We start from the raw sequence: 26,811 nt of genomic DNA, 5'->3' as shown, positions 1-26,811 counted from the left end.
CGGACAGGCTAAAATTAAAATACAACAGGTGATATACATCTAAGTTATACTCAGAATAGGCACACTGAAATCAATAGACAGTAACTTTAAATGGGCTTATTCTGATCCTGACTAACACTGGATAGCACCCAATATGTAAAAGCCCAAAACATCTAAGAAGACGGAACCAGTGTTGTCTGACTTACATAGCATTTCAGAAAACTATCTTCATTATGGATTAACACATTCCATTAATATTAAAAATTACAACTTCTGATTACACAATCTGCTTGTCCACTGGCTTATGAGTTCCTGTCAATGTGCTGCAGATATCCTTTCCTCACACTTACCCAGCTCAACTGCTTTTAAAAACACTCATGTTTTCAACTGATAATGTGCTACTCGAACACAAATCTAATTTCAAAAGCAGCCATCCTATTCATTTTCATTGCTGCTTTGATTCATTTTATTAGCAATCCCTTTGTGTGATGACAGAATTCATTACAACCTGCATAAAGAAAACTATCATTCTAATCTGTAAAAAGAGAGATTGGTAGAAAGAGAGCCTTATACACTAGAAGGAAAAAGAAGGTAAGAATTAAAAAGGTAGCACTGAAATTAAAAATAGCAAGTGTCTATCAAGCAGCTGTTCTTGCTAGAAAACAGTAGCTACTAGCACAGATAAGATACTCCTGATTTTATGTATGTTAGGCAGCACACAGCTCATTGTTGCCTCTTAAACAATGCCAATATTTGTCCATCTGCATTCAATAACAGGATTGCACTGTTTATGCCTTGCAATCACCCTGTCGCTTGTCTTATTTTACAAGAAAGGAGATCAGACTGGCCATACCAAGACTATCTGCTATTATGAGGAAAGTCAATGTTGTCTAGTGGTTAGGGTGTAGGGTATAATAAAAAATTATAAACCAAAGCATATATATTATTGTGCCATAGATTACATGCTTCTTAAACTTCCACCCTCCCAAACTAGTTAAAAGCTACCTAAATTCCTATCTGTGTAGCTACTGATCCCAAGCAGAGGCCTATATAAACAAAATCTATTCAACACTGTTCATAGTACAAAGCACAAAAAAGCTAGCTTTATATAAAAATCACAAGGAACAGCTCTGACAGGGGAGAAATAAAATATCATGAGAAGTAATAACTAGCATTAATCAGTGCTATACAATAACTCTGTAGAAAACGCAGCACTAAAAATGTAATCCAGTGCAAACATATTATAAGCAGCAAGAGAGAAATCTGAAAAGCAAGGCTCTTCTGTTTCTAAGTCTTCCAGAGAGCATAAACATGTAAAGAAGTTACATGTATACATGCATTTTAATCAGCATCATCATAATTTTATTTATATTCTTCCTTTCCATAGTTTAAAACCATGTCATGTCTAGTTTGTCCCTTGAAGACAGTGAATAGCTAAGAAGGAAGCAGGACTGCTGGAGAATCCCCTAAGACTTCACATCCAAAGCCAAAATAGGGAAACCATCAGAGAAGTTGGATAGAGATTCCATGTCATTATGTTACAACCAGCAATCTGATCAAGAATAAGCAGAGAATCAGAGGTACTGCATCAAATCTCAAAATATAGCTGTCATTCAAAGCTTGATGGGTATCCTCATTGAACTATGAGTCTTTCTATACTTAAATGCCTATTTTATTCAATGTAAACATTTGCTCTAGAGGACAGGCTATATTTACACTACCTAATAGTCCTTAAAAATAATCTTGCAAAGAGAAATTTCTTTTGGGTGAAAATTAAACACTTGGAAACATTTTTATAGTAATTCAACTAATTCACTTCCCATCAAAAGCAATACAAATTGTACATTTCTAAAATCTACCTGAAGAAAACTGGCCTCACTTGCAACCAGCACAAGGTAAAAGCTCCTTAACCGCTGACTGCATAGGACTACTTCATCCTCATCCAGAGCAGGCTATCAAAAAACTTTCAAGATACAGGAATCTTTTTGGAGAAGCAGGTCCTTCCTATAAGCTACATAAGACAAGAGACAATTAGGTTCCCTAATGTCACGCAAACATGCTCCAGTGAGTATATAAAGGAATTTCCCTACATTAAAAGAAATGAAATGATAAGTGCAGTAATTAACACTATCCTTTGTTATCTCCTAGAATTGCTGGGAACTGATAATTTCCCTTTTCTTACACAGTTCCCCAAGTAATAATTCCCTAGCAATAATCTGGAATAGATTAATGAAGGGAGGGGGGAAAGTTGGTTAAAAATGGGTTGAAAATTTGGTCTTTGAAACATAACATTTCCCATTTATTTTACTTGGAAGAAGTGCTAGGTGGATTCTTTGTGCTCCTTCGGAGGCAGGATCTCAGCATCTTTTTATGTTTAAACAGATGCAGTTTTGAAACTGAATATGAAGTTTCATAGCTGTTAGGCCTCAAAAACCCTGTGTTCTTGTTGCTAATGAACAAATCTTTTATTCTTATTACTTTATCAGAATTTCTATCAGCCACAGATGAAAGCATCAATCTATCATAACTCCTGAAAACACACCATTTCAGTGAAACATCTTTTTCTGTTGAACAATACAAAGAAAGGAGGACTTCTGCTGGGATTTAATTAGAGTGAATTTAACCCACCATAAATTATCATCCTTGGCCTGAAATAAAACTCTGCAATACAGTGTGCAAGTAGGCAGATGAATGAAGTATTCTTATTTCCTGCAGATCAAATAGTGTCTGCTCCAGCATTTCAAAGACAAAGAGCTTGCAGAGTCACTGTCATCACTCTTGGAAACTACTGTTTTTGAAAATGTCCGAATTGGAAGAGATGAATGCTGCTTCTACCATCTCCTGCAGAGAATTACATTATTACACTATTTCTTTACCCACACTAGTAAAAGGGATAAATGGAACCAACTGTAAAGAAATCTCACAGAGGAAATAAGAAACCTTCAATATGTCTTTATCACTTAGCTTTTTGTACTTAAACAATGAGATGAAAATGTTGTTTGCTGCATGTTAATTGTCAAATTAATGTAGTTTGATGGCTTTTTGCATCACAGTTCAGATTTGAAAAACTACTTGGGGTGAGCAGAAAAAAAAGTAATTATAATAATCAGGGAAGGGCTGTTGGCAAGGCAAAATTATCCCCTGTGATCTTTGCAAGTTGGTTGGATTCATGTTGAGGCAGTGGGGCTTATTTACTTGGATGCAGGACCTACTAGAATGGCTATGTATTTTTTAAAAAATCAGAAATAATTGCAAACACAAGGCAAAACTAAAGCTAAAACACAAAAGCATTGTAGAATAAAGACATTAAAATATTTGCTAACTACAGTAACCAAGTTGTTTATTAATCTAATGTTTGCCTTTTAATCACCAGAAGTACTGCTGAAGACCTCAGTTGTATTTATTCTACTTAACAAATTCTAGTAAGTAAACTCATAGCTCACACAGGTCAATGAACAAGCTGATCCATGAGTAGCTAGCTTCTTAATTTGATGAGGTGCCCACATGAATTTATTCATTTGTTCCAGCTTATGACAATAGAGTGTTCTACGTACAGAAGACTATAGTAGCAAGCCATTTTGATTCATGACACTTACAAAAATAATATTCTATTCATTCATTATGCTCCTGCTTCCTTGGCTTACTATTGGCTACGTAACCAGCTTAGCAGAAACTGATTGCCTTTCAGTTTGTCTATCAATCACTCAAATATTCACTTCTCATATTACAGATCAGGTATCATTTAGCAGTTGGCATGTAACCTCACAGAGGCTTTCGATTCTTAGCCATATTTTTGGTTTATTAAAGTAAAATGTTCTTTTCAAGAAATGTTGCAGAAATCCTTTCAACAGTTTTATTTTATAAACACACAGAAAAACAAAGCCTGCAAACTGGTGCTTCACGTCTATAAACTACTTCATTATTCAGCATTTTTTCAAATAAAAGTTTTCATGGAACATAACTCACCTTAAATGATATTTCATACTGTTCTCCACCCCATATTTCCAGGCCTGCATCATATCCTCCCAGCTCCCAGAACCACTTTCTGTCGACTGCAAACAGTCCTCCAGCCATTACAGGAGATCTTAAGGGGGGAAATCCTTCACATTACAAAACCTATCATTATAGTTATGCCACCATTACATCCATATATCAATAAATAACATTCCTGAAATCACATTTCATACTTTAGTATTTTTTCTACTGCTCCACCTTAATATTTTTAATCTATGTGATGTTGTTGCACAGTATATCTTTAAACTATGAACCCAGGAGAACTTGGCAGTTTCCTTCAGAATGAATTAACGAGACCTCCAATAGTGGAAGGTGTCAATCTGTGTGGGAATACAGCCCACATTATCTAACAAAGGCCCAATGTTGTACCTTTTAACATTCTTCCTCTCCTTAATTGGTCTAGGCAGCAAAATGGCCTCGGTCCTGTATACCTGAAGGAGCGTCTCCACCCCTATCGTTCAGCCCGGACACTGAGATCCAGCTTCGAGGGCCTTCTGGTGGTTTCCTCGCTGCGAGAAGTGAGGTTACAGGGAACCAGACAGAGGGCCTTCTCGGTAGTAGCGCCCGCCCTGTGGAACACCCTCCCATCAGATGTCAAGGAAATAAGCAGCTATCCTATTTTTAAAAGACGCCAGAAGGCAGCCCTGTTTAGGGAAGTTTTTAATATTTAATGCTGTATTTTTTTAACACTAGATTGGGAGTCGCCCAGAGTGGCTGGGGAAACTCAGCCAGATGGGCGGGGTATTAATAATAATAATAATAATAATAATAATTACTCTGAATCAAATATTTAATTTAACAATGCTGCATTTTTACCCACACATAGCAACAACGGTTAAGATAAAATAAAGTGTGTTGAGGTTACCAAAGCATGGACCAACCTGGTCAGGCTATTCTACCACTATATTAACTGAATTCATAATTATTAAGAAAATAAAGTTTACATTTTGATTTAATTTGTACCAGCATGCGATATGTTCTATTAAATATCCAACATTCTGATTTATTTCAAGAATGCAATTGAAATTATTTTTATACATCTGAAATGGACCTTATTATGTCTTTTCAAAAAGTTGTAGTAGACAGAGATAACACAAAAGAATTTTATCTTTTGAAATGAAACATTACTTGTGATGGCCAAGGATAGTTTCTATCCGTTTGAAAGCACCAGTGTCAAGAGCCTAGCTGGTTAAACACCTATTCACACTTTGTTTCATGAACTTACTCAAAAGGGTCACTCGGGTCAGGTTTCTGTAATTCAGGAGGAATGGGTATCCGCTTGTAATACATCTCCCAGTCAAATGCACCTCGCATTGCATCTCCAGCTTGTGTTTCATAGCCAAAGTGGTCATGGTCAATTACATCAATCATTGGACAAACAATAGTTTTGCGATTTCGAGCAATGCGGTCTGGGGTATAGATAGAAACATGTAACATTATTTTGCTACAGATGAAAGGAGTTGCAAACACAATTGTTTCTACAATACTCCATAAAGAATATATTCAGAAGTACAGCTACACGACTTTTTGATTTTTCTCATCTTTCCACGAAACACACATGGGTAATCTAATTCAGATGTGAACTACCTACCAATCAGAAAAAAATTATAGAGTTGTCTTGCTGAGTACAGGAGTTTCACATTCATTGGTGATTTTTCATGCTCTCCCAAAGACTACATAAAATAATAGTGTTGGAAAGGTAACATTTGGGAGCACATATACACTTGGAGTTGAATTTAGTCTACCTATTCAGATTTACACCTATTAACAAGTTGAGGTAGGGGAATGGCTGATAAGTCAGTTCAGTGCTATCTATACTACACAATGCTTGTGAAGCTGAAGTCTCCAGTGCCAGTTGGCAGAACTGGTGATGTTCATTGAGCACTGCAACTGCTTGAGGATCAGAGCTCTCAATGTCTGTGAGATCACCTTCCAAGAGGGAAGTCCATCGGTTTGGCACTATCCAGGTCCTAATGACAGCAGTAGCTGTGTGGGACAGGCAGACTGCTGGGAAGAGGTGCCATGAAACCAGGAAACTATGGTGCAGAAGCAAGGCGACTGAAGGATAGGAACTGAGAGACAGACAAAGGACAGTGAACAGAGGCAGTAGGCTAATCAAAGAGGAGTCTCTGAAGAAATTTCAGTGCTAAGGTTATGAAACACTATGGGTGAATGAAGAAAGTGCAACAGAAGCTTAGTAAAATGGGACAATGGGGGAAGTTGTCTAAAAATTGTGGAGCTGTGGTGACACTGAGGAAAGAAGGGAAAAAGAAGTTTAGAGCAAAACCTCATGCAGTCCTGCGAGTAGCATTGGCTGCACTTTATTGGCATAAGGGAAGTAACAACCAGGGAAGGCCCAAAAAGTTTGTGATGGTTCTTAATGATCTGAAGCATTGGCTGGGTAACTGTATTTTAACAGCTACATAGATAGGGAATGCACTTACTAGGGCTGCAGCACTGTGACTGTGCAGCCTTAAGAAGACAATTAAGGCCAAGCAGCAAGAGAAGGCCATTTTCCACATATTATATGTGAACTAAACAGGCCAGTTGCAGGATTCTAATGTTGAATGTCTATACACACACATCTGAAAAGCCTGTTTACCTTGGTATTAGACAAAAATTAACAGATATCCAAATGCCTCACTATTTTGTCATCCAAATGTTATATTCTTTTCTGTTTATCTGTCAACCAAAACAAAACAAAGCAAAAATAATAATTCAAAATGAGAGACTACTCTGCGTGGAGCAAGCAAACAATTACCAGCCAAGCCTTGTTTTAAACAATGGTCTGTTAATGGCCTATTTTTTCTATAAGTTCAAAACTATTTCCACAAGCCAATATGCCAGTCAGCCATAATGTGTTTAAGTTCTGTGTTAGAATCAGGCAGGAAATAATTCAGGCAAAACATCTTCACAAAACAAATAAAACTACTTTTTAACTTGAATTTACGAACACAGCTGGATTATATATTTCACTGGGCTTCAGTGGTTGCAGCCTGATCCATGGTGAGTCACAACAGGACCATCATCCAAGTATATGGTAAAATGCGTGTTTTATATATCTTTGCCTAGACTATTAGACATGAAACATAGTCAAAGCGATAAACAACTACCTGACATTCAGAAGACATCTGAAGGCAGCCCTGTTCAGGAAAGTTTTTAATATGTGACATTTTAGTGTATTTTTCATCTTTGTTGGAAGCCGCCCAGAGTGGCTGGGGAAACCCAGCCAGATGGGCGGGGTACAAATAATAAATTATTATTATTATTACTAAATGTGAACCAACTGCAGTTAAATAACTGAAATCAGAAAAACGTCTGAAATTAGAAACACTTTTTAAAGATCACTTTGCAAGCGTTGAAAGGAAGACATGATCAAGCAACACAGCCAGAACCATTAAAAAGACAATCCTATTTTGAACCTTCATTTTATCCAAGTACCTTCTCACCCTTTCTCAAAGAGAATCACACTGAGGCATTATTTGAGTAACTGATGTCAGCAGTCTTTATATAAGCCAGATACTGACTTTTTGTAGAAAAAAGTTCTGAGAAGTCCCAGAACAATAAAATTAAATTATGGATGAAATTTTAGTTTTAAGTCAGATTGTAAGCCTCTGTATTTCATATAGCTAGAAAGTATAGCTAGAAATGCCATATCAGGACATGTGATTATCAGACTGAAATACATGTTGATATTGAGAATTTATTGCAAAATTATAGTGTTACTTGTTATGCACTGGCTTGAGTGATGTAAATGCATTAGAAAGGTAGGATAAAAATCATATAAATAAACAATGAATGAGATAGTCTGCTTACCTAAAAGGGGTGGCAACCAGTTCACATTGGCCTCACAGTGAGAGTCCAAAAAAGTAATAACATCTCCTATAGCAACAGAAGCTCCCAGCATACGAGTTCTTATCAACCCTTCTCTCTTCTTAGTTCGGAGAATCCTCACTTTGGGAAACTGGGCCATATAGTCCTCCAAGCGCTTTTTTAAGTGTTCTGCATGGAAAATTAAATGATTTCTCATCCAGTCCTTTACTCTTTATTTCTCCCCAACTTTAAAACCCAATTTCCAGAATCTGGAACACCTTTAAGGTTTAATAGTTTTGTGTTTTTATAATTTTGCTATTTTATCATTTTTATATACTATCATATATACACACACACACACACACACACACATCTTATATACATCTTATATCTAGACTATTAGACATGAAACATATCTAAATGTGAAACAGCTGTAAATGAAGCAGCTAGAAAACTGAAATAAGAAAAACACCAGAAATTAGAAAAAAACTTTTTAAAAAAAATCACTTTGCAAGCTTTGAAAGGAAGACGTGATCAAACAGCACAGCTTGAACCATTAAAAATACAATCCCATTTTAGACCTTTCATGTTGGTCAGGTTAGGTACCTTGAGAAAAGCAAAGTTTCATAAGAGATCACTGCCATTGCTTTATTCTAGCTACAAACTTTAAGATAATAAGGTATTGGTAGCTGCACAGAACCTTCACCAGGCAATTAAAGTATTACATATAATTCAATAACATACATCAGGCCAATAAAACACAAATACGTGGACAGTAATGGTTTAATTTTGATAGGCATACAACAGGCAAGTAGCTAATCCATACGCATACTATAATAATACAAACAATTTTCTTAACTTAATCAAATAATTTGCTTGACACTAGAGTAAGAATGTATATTACCAACATGGGCAGATATAAATTTCAAGTATGGGATATCATGTGAAGGGGTTGGGGTTTTCTTGGGGGGGGGGTGGGTTTACATCGCTAACTACAGTGTGGCTTAAGTCTACAGTTGTAGGAGCCCATACCACTTTGCCAAATCCAGATAACCACCCTGGGATCTTTGGAAGAAGGGAAGTATACAAATGGAATAGAAGATACAAGCTCTCTCTCTCTCAAAACCAAAACTCTATTAAAAATTGCAATATGTGTGAGCTATATGATGTGAGAATATATTTGCAAGCTACTTCAAAACTGAATAAATGTTCATTTAACTGTCACATAGCTCTTTTTTAAACTGGCGAAAATAGCTATCAGGAGTAGTAATGAACCACTGTGGGACAGCTTTGCATAATATCACATCATTAGAAATGCATTATCTTAGCCAAAAGCCAAGAATAGGACCTGAAAAACTCACTCACTATTTAATATAAAAACTCACTCTCTATTAAATATTTCTAAAAATCTAATGATAATACAAACACATGTTCTCCATTTCAACAACTATAAATGATTTCCATGCTTGATAAAGCATTAGCTATTTGAGCCACTCTGAACACAAGAATATAATTAGCATTCTGAAAGTCAGTATATGAAATAATTTAATTTAAATAAGATAAAGGAATAGTGGTTGAAATTAAAACACAAATCCACAAAAAGCTCCTATGACTTAACGTAAGAGATTCTGGAGTCAGTTTGCAATAAAGGAATTTTGATGGCAGTTCCTGTTCTGACAACCTTTGTGTATGTTTTAGTTAGCTATGGATATTTCCAGAATGGCAGTTCTTTGTGTACCCAAACATTGGTTATCCACCATAAGCTGAATACAGAATTGCAAACAATCTTCCACACCTTGGAGAGGAGCATTTTGTGTATGAATATATCCCATTATATGCAACAACATTTGGAATACTGGGCAGGGTTCACTTAATGAATTTTGTCAGCAGAATATCTGCACAAGTAATCTGCTATATACCTTTTTTTTTGTTCAGTCATATGTCTGCATAAATAAATATTATAATGAAAGTACCTCTGTCACTGAAATCATCCACCAGTACAATTTCAGCTATGAGTTCAGGAGGAGAGCGATTGAGAACACTGTGCACTGTTCTGAGAAGTGATGACCACCCTTCGTTGTGGAATGGGATTATTACACTGGTGTTGGGGAGGTTTTCCAGGTATAGCTTGCTATTGCAGCTACAAGACAGATGAACACAGTAACTAGCTTGACCAGAATACAAAGAATGGTTACTACTATTATTTGAGTTTTTTCGCTTATTGTAGCTAAATATTAAACATACAGTTGAAAAATAGCCTGTATTAGGACAGATTCAGGAAGAACAAGATTCTAACTGGGTCCATAGGCCAGAGGTTCCCCATTGGTGCTATAGAAGATCGAAGACTTAAACAATGATACCTCTTAGTGGGATGGAGGAGATATCTGAAAAACTTTTTGGATGGAATGTCAAAGAGATGAGAGATCATATCAAACACCAAAAGAAGGATGACTGTCAGGCAGCACTTTCTGAATGTAATTTGTTTACAAAATACGTATCATACAAGCTGTGAGTGATTGCTGAAGAGAATTTTAAGGGCATTTCATAGCCCTGGGTACGTCCAAATCTCAAAGTGAGGATACATCCAAAGTAAACAGATGTTCCGTGACCCACAGGGTTCTTTTCTATTCCTCATTTATTCAGATAGTTTCAATGTTTTAATTGTGTGTTTATATGGTGTAACCTGCCATGGGATCTTCTGGTGAAGGATGGGCAAGAAAATAACAACAGCAACAACACTGACAATAAAACATATCCACTCTATAGCAAACCTATTAAAATAAATCACCAATAACATAAAATACAGAGGAGAGTTTATTTGCAACTGTTGGAATCTCTGTACATAAATATTTATGCTTTATTTCTTGGCTCTGATGACAGAGTTAAGAGTTGCTGAACTATCAGGTTTCTTGTTTAATACATTAGATAATTCAACCTATCAAGATACTGCAGACGTATGTAACAAGCAAGGGCAATACAAATTGGAATGACACTCAAGTTAGGATACAGAAAAGCCAATTTTAGAAATAGAAACCTTCATACTTTCAGTAACAAGAAAAGTTTGTACTTACTTTGGGTGTCGTATATCTGGTAGGGATCGATTGAGAGAAACTTTGTCACTCACAAAAATATTAAAGCCATTTTCTCTGTATGCCTGGTCCACTTGCTCGGCATCTGTCATAGGATACGGTTTTCCCTGTTCTCCATTTCCTATAGCAAAAGAAGTGGAGCCATTAATACTTATAAAATTCCAGTGGCTGAAAGCTGAATTCTGAATTCTGTCAATCTGGTCCCTCTAGATATTATGGACTACAACTCCCACTAGTCTCAGCTAGCACGGCTGGCTAGGCAATACTCATTATGCCACATTCTATCAAGGACACAGTATGATGTCCAAACACCACACTTTACATCTGTTAAAACTATCGAGCAGCTGAGAAGTGGATGATAAAACTGAAAGAACTATAGGAACACTAAACGGTGTTTATAACAGATACCTTGTTAACTGTCATTTTGAAAAAAAGGTCAGATTTGGGACTAATTAGATTTATCTCAATTTATAGGATGCAAAATATACACAACCTAGGAAGGCCAATCAGTTTCTTAAAAATATGTGGGGAACTTTCCTGCCCTTGTTCTCTGTTGGCCCCACTATTTGGTTTTGGAGACACAAACCAAGTCTGGCAAATGCTCAATTTCTATCTAGATCAATTTGATTAACTCTTATTATTCCCTCCCATTGCATAAAGTCTAGCAGGATGCTGTTGTCAGCACAACCTTCCCTCTCTCCACCAACTGGTACTACTGTACCACACAGAAGGCTGCCAAAATCAGGGATGAAAGCCCCCAAAAACCCTAACTCCGTTCTAGGGCTGGTATGACAAATCTTCACCAGTTTCAGGCTTACATTTTTTGCCACTTCAACTGGAAAAGGGAGATTTTGCATGGCCTCCACACTCACATACCAATTTACATCATTCTGCTTCAAAATAGCAAGTTACGGCAGTCTCTGGTTTGCTTAACATCAGTCATCATTTTTCTCCCTTCCATTTATGTCCCACTGATGCTTTTAAGGCCTTGCAATGGAAACTTGGGCATTTAAGCCTTCCAGTGAAGATTGAAATGGGGTGGTGTGCCACACGCAGTTCTTCCTTCTTTCCTTCTTGTCCTGCCCTTTGTGATACATCAAATTGCACTCTCAAATGGCTAGCTTGAAAGACCTTGAAAGATATCATGCTTGTAGAATGGTTGGGAGCAAGCAGCATACAAACATAGCTGCTGTTCCTTTCTAGTTTGAAGTCTGAGGTCCTGTTGCATTTTTCAGTTTCTTCCCTTGGAACAAACGAACACCCATATGATAATATAGCAAATTATCAGAACTGAAAAGAAAAACAGAAGTAGTAGACTTCTTTGCTCAACCACTGCCCGAAGCACGTTCCAGACACTTGCTAGCAAAGGCCTGCTGACTTTCTTGTAAACTCTGCTAACAGTAATCGATACTGCGTTACATATACCCTCCCCCAGTACTCTGTGCTCAGTTCCATTTTACTTATAGGTTACTGAATATGTAATTCAATATTACATGCCTTAAGGCTGAATGAGTTATCATACACACCTGTACGTTGCAAGTCTTTCTTTATAGCATCCCTGTCATGCCAGTCCTTTTTTCTTTGTCTGTTTTCAAGATAAGCTTCTTTCTTCTGCCTTGTATGGAAACCCTTTTAAATAAACATTATATATAAGTTTGGGAAAGCATTCAAGGCTAAACTGAATTACTGACAAACCATATTTTCAAAACATAGACTCATAGAACTGTAGAGTTGGATGGGACCCCAACGGTCATCTATCCAACCCCCTTCAATGCACGACTCACAACTAGATCATACAAGACAGATGGCCATCCAACCTCTGCTTAAAAACCTCCAGGGAAGAGGAGTCCACCAGAATGGTGAATGTTGACCTACAGGATGACCCTGCCCTGGTGCGTCATCAAAGAACATTTCAAAACTGTGGGGTTTAACTTATGTGGCATTTTAAGAAAGGTCAAAGGAGTATTGCATCAATACCTTTGACAGTGATATTTGGTTTGTCATGTTTTGGATTTGCTTTCTGCTTAACAATCCATTGCATAGGGCTTTACTTAGCTGTTTTCTGTACCAAGTCAATGCATCTGAGTGAGGTACATTTCCCACTAAAATGAAGAATTATAGACTTGAAGCTAATCTTTCCTTCATTGTTTTCATCCCTTGCTTTAATGAAAGTGAGGTCAGAGTAGAAAGAAATATTAAATAATACTCTAAAAATGGATTTAGATTAATAGTTGTAAACAGCCCTTTATGTTGCCTACCAAGCTGAAAAATTACCAAAGAAATCTAGTAACGTTCAATAGCTAAACATACAAAAAAACATAATTTTAATCTTTTGTTTAGTTGCTATTTGGTGTGCCTGGTCCCAGCTATGAATGGTTATTTAAGCCATGTAAATGCTATATAAAAATATAATAAAATCACCAATTAAGTGGCAGCATTATATAATGTTATTTCTAGTCAGATCCAATAACAAAACTTTTTTTATAATATATAAAGTGGTGAACAAAACAACAGATTCAGGTTTAGACCTTTTGTTAAAAAATTCTCATTAGTTAAAAGAAATCAACTCGCTCTTAAATTAAAGTATTTATAAGCTTTTTTGCAAAGTGCACCAATGTGATGGAACAAATGACATACATAAAAATACAGAAATATAATAAAACTTTAAAATAAAAAAATATATAGAATGATTCTTAGCATTTTTTCTTATACATTTTGTGGCATATCTCATATAATTGGATTGCTAGAATTATGCCCAATACAGTACAAGATGAAATGCCTTTGTGTCAAGGTGTTGTTTGTTTGATATTTTGGGTGGGGGGTGGTAATCTGGAACTTCTCAAGATTACAACTTTACACCTTGCACAAAAATCAAAGATCATAAACTTAAACAGAGCCTAGCATGCAGCCTTAAGAAAAATCATTGTTTAAGATGGGCCTGCATTTGTGGGTACAGTTCCTCCTGCGTCAGATATTGCACAAAAATCCAGGGACACTTTCCAACTTCAGTAAGAATGATAGGATTTTGTGAGGGGACTGATTTGTAAATCCGGGGACAGTCCCTGGGAAACGGGGACATCTGGTAACCTTACCTTAAAGTAGGTGTCAATCTCCTTTTGACAATTAAAACACACACACACACACACACACACACTTTATTTCTTTTTTAAAAAAATACAAAACACCACAAAGACACCCTTCAAAAACCATATCCTTTGGCTGGACTGACATTTGCAAGGGGCTACAAGTTTAATCCAAAATCTGATCCATCATGGGTATGGAATGAAAACTCATTTTCCTTTTAAGAACAAACATTTGTCTGTGGCAAGACCATCCTGAGAGATTGCTCCATTCTATTTCCTACTGGTAAAACTATTTGCTCTGGTGCTATTTCCTTCTTGGAATACTGTTGTATTCTGAATCAGAAATTATGTATTAAAAACAGCATAATACAAATGCACAGAATAGAGGTATGCAGCAGCCAGAAGGTAAATTAGCAACCCAAATGTTAAGGCTCAAGGAGCATGCATGTATTTGTGGGAGAGAACCAGTTATGGTGCCAAGCTCCTTTTTAGACAAAGCAGTAGCTTGCCTCTAACTGCCATAACAAGGACAAAAAAGCAAAGCTGTGGCTGCTGGCACTGTTTTTACTCACATGTGCGTAAACTTTCTTTTAATTCTAACACAACCCCCTTTTTTTCAAATGGAGAAAGAGGAATTCAGAAGGCTGATTATTAGTAAGATTATTATTATGAATCCATCAGCACACTGAACTAGTGTAGCACAGTGGATAAGTTGTGAACCTAGAAATTTCTACTTCAAAGCTCACTACAGCTATTATCTTGTTAGACGGCTTTAGGCAAACTCTATCAGTCTCAGTTGCCTCATCGGCAATAAAGGGAAAGCAATGCTGACCTACTTTAATGGGTGGTTGTGGCAATTGCAATAAAATCATGTATGTGAAGTTCTTAGAATGTTCTAAATGTGCTATATAAACTCCAAATATTATTACTTCAAGGAAAAATGCAGTCCTTTTTGGAGATATTGTTTGAAACAGCCATCTTTAATGAAGTAAAAATATCATGATATAAAGCTCCTTTATATCAACATTTTGGAGATAATGATTAAACATATTGGTGATAGATCATAGCAAAGCACTCTTTGGTACACCATGTGTCTCAGTGCTGTTGACTCTGATCCAGAGGAACAAACATGTCCCTTCAAAGTGCTCTGCAAGCTCCACATTTACAAAAAAAGAGAGCACAATTTAGCAGGAAGAATTTTTAATAGGGAAAAATGAGGAAAGGTGTCTATGCATGCACAGTATAATTTTCTCTTTTAAATCATTCTTGTGCCATGTTTGCCCAACCCACTTTTTAAACTCAAAGGTTTAAAGGTCTGGGAATTCTGTGTGGGGATAGCTTTTGAGGACTCAAAATATGAATACACATGGATGGCTCTTTTTTGACTCATGAAAACAGAACTCTCACATGTCACTGAATAAATTAGTGCAGAACTATTTTGATGAAGTAATTTGTATGCAAACAGTGATTACTGTTTGTTTACATCTTGTCCCCCCCCCCCCCCCAGTTTTAGCATTTTGATAAACATTGAACATTCACCAACAGTGATAGCAGTTGACTGAATGCAGGAGAAGGCCTGGAAATGATCCGGTTAACCTCCACAAGAGCCAAAAACCACACCTTAAGAGAATATGTTTTTCTTCAAACAGCAAATAATGGAATCAAACAAAATATGTCTGATCATGTGGTAGTGATGCAACAATTGGACTTCCTTTCATGTAAGACAGGTGTATTTACGGCTGAGTACAATATTGCCTGAGAAGCAAAGACTTAAGAATCTCTAACCTTTTAGATAGCTATAAGTACAGTGGTACCTTGGGTTACATACGCTTCAGGTTACATATGCTTCAGGTTACAGACTCCGCTAACCCAGAAGTATTACCTCGGGTTAAGAACTTTGCTTCAGGGTAAGAACAGAAATTGTGCTCTGGTGGCGTGGCAGCAGCGGGAGGCCCCATTAGCTAAAGTGGTGCTTCAGGTTAAGAAAAGTTTCAGGTTAAGAACGGACCTCTGGAATGAATTAAGTACGTAACCAGAGGTACCACTGTATCTATATAGCATAACTTAGGCTGTGAAATGTCATGGACTCCACACATATTATGAGCACATCTTTAAACTGTATAAGGAAGTGCAGCAGTTTATCTTCCCTGTCAAAAAAGTAGGACAGCATCAAGTCCTAAATAATTAATATGACTTTTCTGGATAATATATAAATATTTTCCATCACCTATTTTACAAGAAAAGAGAGTATTGAATGCTTAACTCTCAAGAGTTTAGACTCCATGAAACCTGATTCGCAGGGACTTATTTCTATCTCACATTCACGATATATTTATAGCCCATTCAAAATTTGCCAAACAGCTGGCTTTTAGAAGGCACTGTCAAAGCCCATTAAGAAATGATGTCTAAAACATCTGTAGATGGTTATAATACAACAGGAAAATAGAACTGTCTTTTGTACCAGTTCTTGAAAAGGAAAATCAAAATCATGTGTTTTGATCTGGGCTTATTCTGAAATTATCCATATTTTATGTATGTCAATATGAAGATGTGGATTTAATTAATTGCACCTCAGACTTTTTCTAGGATGAGCTAAAGGATCCCATACCAACCATATATTGCTACTTCACAAGAGCAGACGGGAAATACAGCCTCTACTTTTATGAATTGAGGGAGAAGTTTGGAAAGGTTACTTTGCAAAATGAATATACACATAGTGGTAATAGAAATAAATCAGGATTTTCTATTGGATAGTAACTGCTGATTGCAAAATGATAAATGTAAATTCAGCGGGAAGCTTTAGATTATTGTATTGCGCTAATCACAGGCAATTGATGGGAGGATGTGTATGAAGTGTGCTGCGTGGAAGAGATATTGATTATATGGTTATAGTCACCCTAGCTGGTAGTTCATATAGACAGATAGATATGAATAATGTAGCAAAAGGTGAATAAAACTTTTTAATCCCTCTATTAAGGATTGACCACTTAAGTTTATGTGCAGCATGTTTGAAACAGCAAAAATAAAGTATTGCTAACAACAATTAATCATTAACTTATGAAATTCACTACTGCAAGATGTTGAGAAGATGCTAAAGGGCTATTACTCACTGAGCATCCATATACAAAATACTACATTTCTGTATTTCGGATGTTAACATAACCTTATGCCTTGTTTGTCATATTCCAGAAGCATCTTGTTGTCTACTGTTTGAAATGCAATACTTCTTAATTCTTATTTTGTCTTTGTGGTCAATCTCTTTTTGGCTTTGTAGCAACATGTGTAATATACTACCATCAATTGTTCCCTGCAGATATATTGATTGAAATGTAGTGTCTTTTACACTGTAGACCAAAATTTGTTTTAAAGACATATCATATCATAAACATTAATCTTATCCAGGACAATAAAACAGCTACAACTAAAATACACTCCCTACAAAGTAAAACCAAGCTGTGGTTTGAAACAAAGCTAAAACCGCAATTAGCAGCAACAAAAAGATGAAACATATAACAAAGTTTTTCGCCTGGTACACAAAACTCACCAGGATGTTTGCCAGGTGAAAAGCCCTAAGAAAAGCATTCCACATAAAATGCCATTTCCTGCTTCTTGTGTTATGGCACAACACAGAGAAAAGGGCATCCTTTGACCTTAAATGGTAGCCAAGTTCATGTGGGAATCAAAACAGACAGAAAACTAAAAACTAAACTAAAATAAAATAATTTTTTCAGTAGCACCTTATAGACCAACTAAGTTTGGTCTTCGTGCATGCACACGAAAGCGTATACCAGAACAAACTTAGTTGGTGTATAAGGTGCTACTGGACAATTTATTATTTATTATTATTTTTATTTTGACTGCGTCAGACCAACACAGCTACCTACCTGAAGACAGAAAACTGTAATTCTGGAAACGGACAGGAATCCAATGGAGCTTGTTAATACTGGTGAAATGTATTACCACTGCTTAGTCCTGATCAGCAGTTCAACCACCATGTTTTAGTTTCCAAAAAGGTTACACATTTTGCAGCAAGTGAGGGGGAAAATGCCCTGGAAAGTGTGGGACAATACTTGCTTAAATGCAACATCATCTAACCTTCCAGCAAATGACAATGAATGCTCATTAAATAGCCAACACCATCTAATTTCCCTGAATACAAATCAGGATGAATGCTCAATAGATAAGAACATAAGAAGAGCCTGCTGAATCAGGCAAATGCCCCATGTAGTCCAGCATCCTGTTCTCACAGTGAGCCTGAATCCTGTTAAAATTAGTCTGAATCCTAGCAAAGCTTTGTAGGTGAGTGTCCCCAATCTGGGAAATCATTAATTTGCGTGTCCTGGGTGAGGTCACACTCTCTCTGAAGGAGCTAGTGCTCTGCCACTAGACACACATGTGCCTTACGTGGCTGGGAGTGCATTTCACCAACTTTGGTTGTTAACACAGCTATAGCCATTCTTGGATCAGGGTAGCTTGTCCACAGTTGTCTGTGCATTGGTAACCATGCGGCTGAATTACTGCAATGTGCTATATGTGAGGCTATTCTTGGTATGGAGGTGGAGGCTGAAACTGGTGCAGAATGGTCGTTTGTCGGTGAAACCGCCGCCAGCGTACAACACTTTGCTTGTGGGATTTTCACTGGTTGCCAATCTGCTACTAGGCCAAGTTCAAGGAGATCAGGACCAGTTTACTTGAAAGCCTGTCTTATCCCTTATATACCCAGTAGATCACTGTGGTCTGCAAGATAATTTCTTCTTCAAGTTCCAAAGATTTCAGAAGCTCATTTTGCAGTAACTCAAAGCAGGGTTTTCAATGTGACTGCCCTTGTTCTGTGCAATAACATTCCTATTGAGATATGACACTCTTCCTATAAGGCTCAACACTCCTACAACTGATTTTCCCCTCTGACATAGCCACATGCCATTCAACAGGTTTTGCAGAATATGTATGTTAACTTGTCTGAGCAGCAAGGTAGATGGAAATATGTGAACCTTCCAGAAATGTAGATCAGCTATAGGAAAATCTTGCTTATGGAAGCCATAAACAGAGGTCAGTTTGGCATATAGAAGTGGCCCCACAGCTATAGCACTTCCTCTCCTGGGATAGAAGTTTTAAATTGTTTTAAATGATGTAAGCTGTCATGGGAAAATAATGTATTTTGAATGGCAACTAACAAATTACTTTAAATAAATAACTGTGGAACAGATTCCCCTTCCTTGCACTGCCCTGTTGTTCTGCCTTTGCGTATGTTGAGGGAGCCAGGGGATACAGAACTCTGTTAAAACTTGTGGGGAATGGGCCATACTTTGATATAGTGCTGACATTGGGAATGATCATATCATCAGTTTAAAATGATTTCTTTCAGTAAGTCTTTGCATCATGAATCCTGTTCTGTTTTATTCTCTGATGTTTTAATTCATGTTTTAAATTTTGTATTTTGTATGCTTTTACTTTTTGAAAGATGCCTTGAGACTCAGATATTGTAAAAAGCAAGGCATGTCTTAAAAAAAAGAAAGAAAAATATACTTTCCACCTTACAGAAAACACAGATTACAAAAAACAAAAAACTCTGGAAAGTTCTGTCACTTAAGTCTGAGTAGGCGATCTGAAAGCATGAGCAAAGGCCTAGGATTTTACCCTCAAATGTAGTACAGAAACTAGTTAGAATTTTGTTTAGAAATGTAGTTACAAAATGAGGAAGTTTAATTATAGAATCATAGAATCATAGAGTTGGAAGAGACCACAAGGGCCATCGAGTCCAACCCCCTGCCAAGCAGGAAACACCATCAGAGCACTCCTGACATATGGTTGTCAAGCCTCTGCTTAAAGACCTCCAAAGAAGGAGACTCCACCACACTCCTTGGCAGCAAATTCCACTGTCGAACAGCTCTTACTGTCAGGAAGTTCTTCCTAATGTTTAGGTGGAATCTTCTTTCTTGTAGTTTGGATCCATTGCTCCGTGTCCGCTTCTCTGGAGCAGCAGAAAACAACCTTTCTCCCTCCTTATTGGAATAAGCATTTTCTGGTTCACAGAATCAGAAGGAACCCTCATGGGTCATCACGTCCAACCCCCTGCAACGCGGGAATCTCGAATAATTGTGCTGTGTTTGAACATAGTGGGGGTGGGGAGACATTTGCTTCTAGGGTACCGATTTAGTTCCAGACTTAGCACTTTTTACTCAATATCACACAACAGGCTCCCTTTCCTCACCAGATGTTCTGGTGACTACAGTATTATCAAGAGTTTGTGATATGGACTACAATATATCATTCAAGATGCAAACATAGCCAGCACATGACACACTGGTTGGTACTGTTACAATACTTGAATAATTTGCCCTCCATGCCCACAGTACAGTCTTAAGACTGAGGATAAGATGACTGCATGGCAGATGACTTCTTTTGCATGCTTGCCAAATATACAAACAAGAGGATACTGCTTGACTTTACAACAGACAGTCCTCTGAGAGGTGTTAACACATCCAGAAAACTAAAATGCAAAAACGTGCTTGTGGATGTTACTGAGAACGCAGCTTTCATCCTCCATCACCAGGTGTTATGATGACAGTGGTACTAATATTCCCATGCACTGCGCAGTTCATAGAGTCTTGTATTACAGTGAACTGCAAATCTATATTTTTTGTAATTGTAGGGCTAGATTTTTTTTTAATGACATGCTAACTAACAGACTAAGAGGAGGCTTAGAAAATTAATCACAGCTTTGCAGGAGTAATCTAACAAATGTTTTCCTAATGAGGAGAAAGATGAAAATACATTATTAATTATAAGCTTTATGATCCAACTGTACTCAGCTTTGTGTGATCATTTTGTAATAAACTAATGCTGCAACAGAGAGCCACTAAATGTTGTAGTCTTTTTGGTAAACAAATACTTGCAGTTCTACCATTATTGGTTTCCACTCCACTGCTGAGTGAAAGAGCTATGATAGGTACAGTAAATTTGGCATAAGGACCAGAAACCAATATTAATTATTTTAAAAGTTTTACAGGTAATTATGAACCATGTTAAATGGCATCTGCAAAGCCACTGATTTCTCACAGCACTAATCTCCCTACAATTTAAATTAAACCAATACATTGAAGGCATTCATTCATTCATTACACGGACAAGCTGTAGCAACCCCCTGGCTCACATACTGACTCCAGCACAGCTGCAAAGACAATATCTGGCATGTCTCTTTCCATTTTAGATCAACCACAATTTAGTGTTACATCCCAGCACTAAACTGTGGTTAATCTTTCCTATGGTAAGTGAAAAGCCAGCTACATAAACCATTGCTGGAAGCTGGTTTCCTCTCCCCACCCTCACTGATGATAGTTAAGAATACTGCATTTCATCTAGGTTCAAATGTTATGACATGTTATAATCTAACATAGAAGCAAAAGCTAACTCCTCCTCATGGCCTCCAGAGAGGAGGTAGCCACTGTTCCCAACGGCAAGCACAGGAGAGGCAACACTTCATCAAAGCACACACCTCTTCCCCCAATCCCAGCCTATGGTATAGCAGCCGAGAGATTTGAAATGAGGATCAACATAATTGAGAAGAAGATAACTTTCCACTTCTCTGCCTGCATCTCTGGTACATTTCCCTTCTTCCATAAACCCAATAATATATCCTGAATGCACCCTGCCCATGACTCTTCTCTCCAAGGCCTACCTGGTTCTTTTCTCACAACTGTGTTTAAACACTTGTTAAAGATTGGTCTGTTCCCTCTGTCAAACGCAAACATAACAAATTTCTCTGATAATATTTTCCCATCTCAGACACTCTCCCCTTTCCTAGTGTGTGCCAAAAAAGGTTGTTAGGGCCGTGGACTAGGTCTGTGCACATAATTTATATATAATGCCTAATTAGGCACCCCTAAGAATATTATTTTTTCTTGAAATCTGAATAGCAGTGAGGGCAATAAAGTGTGAAAATAGAAGAACAAACAAAAGTCCATGAAATGGCAACAGAAGGGATTCATGTTTAGGGCATTCAAGTGAAGACAGAACAAGTTTATAACTGACATACCAGCAGGAACTTTCAAAACTCATTGTACACGTTGCTAAGAATTTATGTTCATTATTTTGGGAGACACTGCACATTTGTGTGTCACAGCATTTTGTCTTGAATGAAGCCTTTTTCATTAACACTAAAGAAATAAAGTTACCATAGCTGTACAATACAGAACTAAATGTATATATATTTAGATAAATGAAAAGAACATTACCTTAAGTAGCTGACTGAGACACTTTCTCTATAAGACTACAGATAAAATATAAAACTGATCACCTCAATGAGTTGTGTGTGCTTACTCAAAACTAAAACACATACGTTAATGAATTCTCAAGTTAAAACAACAAGTAGTCTTGCAGCAGTAACAGATTTACTCTGCCATAAGAATCCACTTCTACCAGCATGACGAAACTGCTGCTCCCATTAGATATGCACAGGATTGCAACCTTACACCCTTAACTCTGAGGTGACCTAAACAATGAGAGCCTTATAACAAAGAAGATTAGTTTACTAGTGACAGCTCATGCTCTTCACCTTATTTTGCTCCTTAATGACAGGGTGCCAAAACAAGAATAATGCCAGCATGTTAATTTAAAAGGGAAACCCAGAAACTCTTAATACAAAAGATGCTCAATCAGGTTTTTTTTCTTAAAAAAAGAACAACCACCTGGTAATCTACAGCTCTTCTGTGTGAGCACTTGCAAAATCAACCTATGATTCAGTCTGGTTCAAAACGGGAACTGCCTATTCCCCTCCAAAAAGAAAGAAAGGAGGAGGAAAACTCTGCCTTACTTTCTCCACCTCCACGCGGTTCACTTATTAGTAGAACAGGCAAGATCAGGTAAGCCAACTATGACTTACAAGTCTTGCAAAGGGTATTAGCCCAGGAGAGGAGGGTAATGGCCGAGGAGCGGAGCCTGCCAAAAGCAACAGAGCATGGGGGTCACAAAGCCTCCCTCCACCCCACACCAGACAGCTGCTTTATCCTCAGCCACCTCTTGGCCTGAAAGGAAGTGTGGCTTCCTTCCTCTGCCCCCCCCCCCCGCCCTGTCACCCCTTCATACTAATGGGTCAATGCCCTGGATGTGTGAGAGAGAGAGAGAGAGAGAAAGAGAGAGAAACATCTGTGTAGCTCAGCCATCCTTTCCCTCTGTGTGTGTGTGTGTATACACATATACACACTGGACGTGTGTGTGTCTGTGTGAGTGTGTGTGTAAGAGAAACCTCTATGCGGCTCAGCTATCCTTTCCCTCTGTGTGTGTGTGTACACATACACATACAGTACATATGTGTATAGACATATATACACACATATATAATGTAAACGTATAGGCAATGCAGAGGCCCTTCACCCCATAGAGAGCGGCCGCTTCCTCTTCCGTCACCACTGACTATAGAAATGAGGATGAAAGGCAGATTTTTTTTTTAATAAAAAAAATAATAGTCCGAGTCGTCCCCTCAGGAGGATCCTCGTCTCCCGGCTACATCCGAAGTAGCAACCGCTCTTCCCCACAAGACCCCAGACGTGAGGCGAAGAGACAGAGAGAGAGGGAGGAGAAAAATATGCGGCTCCCTCCGCTTCTCACCTGCGCTTCTCCTCGGGCTGCTGCCGCCGCTGCCGCCGGTACCGCCCCAGCTGCCGCCGCCCCGCGGGCTCCCCCCGCGCCTCCGCCGCCTGCCGCTTCTCTGCCATCGCCGCCGCCGCCATCCAGCTGCCGCTCCCGGTAAAGCGACCAAAGCCCCACGTTGGGAAGGAAGACAAGGGCGGCCAGCGCCAGCCCCACCGCCTGCAGCAGCCGCTTCTGCTTCCGCCGCATCCGAGAAGCCGCCGGGAAGACCCCCCACCCCACCCCACCCCAACTTTCCCCTCACACAAGGGGCTGAGGCGGCGGTTACCGCGGTGGCAGCAGCAGCACTCGAGCAGCGCGCGAGGCAAAGCCGACCCGCCAACTCCGCTCCGTCAGGCACTTCCGCTCCGGAGGGGTGGGCACTACCACTCCCACCGCGAGCCGGTGGGGGGGGGAGAAGCTTGGCGTTGGAGCGCCGCCCAGAAACCTCGAGGCTAGGCCACGCCCACCGATAGTGCCCGGCACCGAGCGGGGGGGGGGAATAGAAGCGTGGCAGCTCCGGCTCCTCTCGCCGCCAACCGCCCCCCCCCTCAAATGTTTTGTAAATGGTACTGGCCGTAGTCTTCCCCTGTGGGCTGGTGGTGGAGCTGACAGGGCCAGAAGCTTAAATAGGAGCGAGTGCAAGGAAGAGGGTAGAGCGGGCGGAACCTGCCTGCCAGCAAGGCTGCCTTTCCTGCGCTGTGCCATAGGGCTGTAATTAGGCACCGCTTATATTACTGAATGTGAAGGGAAGAAGTTTGCAGCGGAGGAGCCCTTATGCTGGGGGGGGGGGCACGGGCAAGTTAGAAGGCGGGGAATGATAGCGCTAGCAGAGATCAAGCGGGACGGAACAGCCCAAGTGTTGTTAAAAGAGGGCAGTACCCAGGATTAGGAAATTGAAAAGGCTCAGCCTCAAAGCATTTAATTCCTTTACCGCCTTGAGCATTATGTTGGAGGAGACTTGTAGGGTTGGTTTGTTTTTTAATTAATGACTGAAGTAAAGCCTTCTAGGGGCGCCAGGGAAGTGATGGAGCAATGTGGAGGGACTTTCAATGCTCTTAAAATAATGCGATACGCTTTTATTAGTTTTTTCAAACGTCAGAGCCCGGCTGTGAATTTGGATCATAGGTAAACAAAAGAAGCGTGCCCAGTATACATACAGAAGTTCAAAAATTCCCCCAAGGTGCTGCTGTTCAATATCCTCTAACCACGGAGTGATCTGCAACCTTTCCATTTTAGCACCTTGTTAAATTGTACATTTAACTATATTCTAATCTTGTAAATACCGCCTTTAGTTTGCAAACTGCAGCGGTTTTTTGTTCTTTTCAAACTCATTGCGCACTTGCTAGAATTCAATAGCTGAAGGTTTTATTTTGACTTTATATAATTGTCAGTAATTATAGTCATAATGGGGAATTAAAAAGGCTTCTTTTCACTGCCACTGCTAGGAGATGTAAATAACTTTGAATATCATAAAATGGTAATGCAAAATAAGCTAGTGTCTTTGAATTTAACTTTAATTTCACTTCCAAACCAGAGACAAAATAGCTTCATAGTACTGACAGCATATTGGTTAGGATCCCCAAAGCTAAAAAAATGTTCATTTTAAGTGTGCATGTGTTTGCTTGTAAATCAGAATATTGAATACACATTGTAAAAGTTGACACTGCAGTCCCATATACTTCCAGCTTATGCCTGGTATCTGCTTTGAATCTTACATAGAACTGAGATACACCATCTGCAACTACTGTACTTGTTGGTCTGTGAACATGTGCAGCTTCAAATTATGCAGAAGAATCAGGCCTTTTCACCAGTAAATCTTAAAAGTTGTTTCACAAACGATAACAGGGCATTAGCATGCCTTTTCTTCCAGACCCAGGGAGAACTGTGTTCTTTCTTCTCACTTTTGGATCTTGAATGGGTGTGGCATGTAACCTACATAACGAAATATACTGGATGAGATCCAGTTAAATCATACTGTTGATTTAGATCTGTGGGAATGAATGGACTTGTCCATTGATTTCAATGGTTCTCTGAATATGACTAACATTGGATATTGTCCACCGTTCTCCAAAGATTTTATGTTTGCAGGAATATTAATACACAGCGCTAGAGATGAAGCCACTTCAGTGTTTCAGATTTCCGCTCTGAAATGCCATTGAAGAAAACCTCCTCATATTGCAAGTGAAACCGTTGCTTCCAAAGTTTCAAAGCTATTGTTTCACTTACAACTTTGCAAGAATGAACCATGTGATAAATTGAAGCAGCTGTAACCTAGCAGTTTGAAAGTAAAAACCATTTCCCCATAGGATTGGAAGGATGCAGAGAGCATTTCTGAAGTCTCTGGTTTTGCTAATATTGCTAGATGTATTTGGTGTCAATTTTTGGCACTGATAAATATTATTCCATGACATGATCAAAATGAGTAAATGCGTGTCTTGTGAAGGGAAAGGCAATTTTTTCAAACTTGGCATACAGGAAATATCACACCACACTGTTAGTCTTTCAGGTACCAAGAGGGAAAGTTGTTTAGACTTCCCACGGTTACTTGAGCCATTAATTCTTTGTTTGGCATCTGCAGCCACAGCAGCTGGTATAGCTGACACTGGCAATTGTTCATCAGCCTACTGCTTGAGTGTGTTCCACCATATCATAAACAAATCAAGTCTTGGCCATGACACAGCATTTCAAATAACTGTTCTCTCTCCCCCTAACAATTTCTTAACACTGCAGTCCGGTGCATTTTGACTCACTAGTGTTTAGGATTGTAGCCTAAGTTAAGAACAAACAACCTGTATAATTAGGAAGAGGAATGCTGACCAAGAGCATTTTAAGTTAAATAGCTGAACTATGGCAAAAGCACCTCCTGCTGGGTTTGTATCTTAAATAAATTAGTGTCTTGCAAGTGGAATTTCTACATTTACATTTTAATTTTTATTGCATTAAAATGTTCTATTTTTAAATTTAAAGTTGCATTTTCCCTTGCCTCCACACATATTTTCTCTCCCCCCTCTGCCACCTAACCCTCCTGTGAAGAAATATAAATTTAAACTCAGCACATAATCCGCTAGGTGGCAATCTTCCAGCTAATTCTGAATTCATCAAATGCCAGGCAAATTATCCAACAATTCATTTTAAGTTCAAGTTACAGCCCCTACGTTTGTATAACCTGTAAGGCTTTGGAGTTGCTCACTGTTTTCTTTAAA

The 26,811-nt window shown here is 38.5% G+C and overlaps 1 protein-coding gene across 1 annotated transcript in view; it reads right to left on the bottom strand.

Moving 5' to 3' along the window:
* Nucleotides 1-23,845, bottom strand: part of GALNT10 (polypeptide N-acetylgalactosaminyltransferase 10) — a 38,341-nt gene extending 14,496 nt beyond the window's left edge. Inside the window, exons 1-7 of the mRNA XM_080988381.1 lie at nucleotides 23,585-23,845; nucleotides 12,422-12,524; nucleotides 10,878-11,016; nucleotides 9,780-9,946; nucleotides 7,810-7,995; nucleotides 5,219-5,402; nucleotides 3,946-4,063 (exon numbers count right to left, since the gene is read on the bottom strand). Coding sequence (XP_080844507.1) covers nucleotides 3,946-4,063; nucleotides 5,219-5,402; nucleotides 7,810-7,995; nucleotides 9,780-9,946; nucleotides 10,878-11,016; nucleotides 12,422-12,524; nucleotides 23,585-23,815 — 1,128 coding nt within the window. The 5' untranslated portion in view covers nucleotides 23,816-23,845. The remainder of the gene's footprint in view (nucleotides 1-3,945; nucleotides 4,064-5,218; nucleotides 5,403-7,809; nucleotides 7,996-9,779; nucleotides 9,947-10,877; nucleotides 11,017-12,421; nucleotides 12,525-23,584) is intronic.
* Nucleotides 23,846-26,811: the final 2,966 nt, after the last annotated feature.

This window comes from Podarcis pityusensis (assembly GCF_964106645.2).
Source record: "Podarcis pityusensis genome assembly, chromosome: 2".
In the NCBI taxonomy this organism is placed as follows: domain Eukaryota; kingdom Metazoa; phylum Chordata; class Lepidosauria; order Squamata; family Lacertidae; genus Podarcis; species Podarcis pityusensis.
The sequence above is the reverse complement of the archived record's forward strand: the minus strand, read 5'-3'. Positions and strand labels throughout refer to the sequence as shown.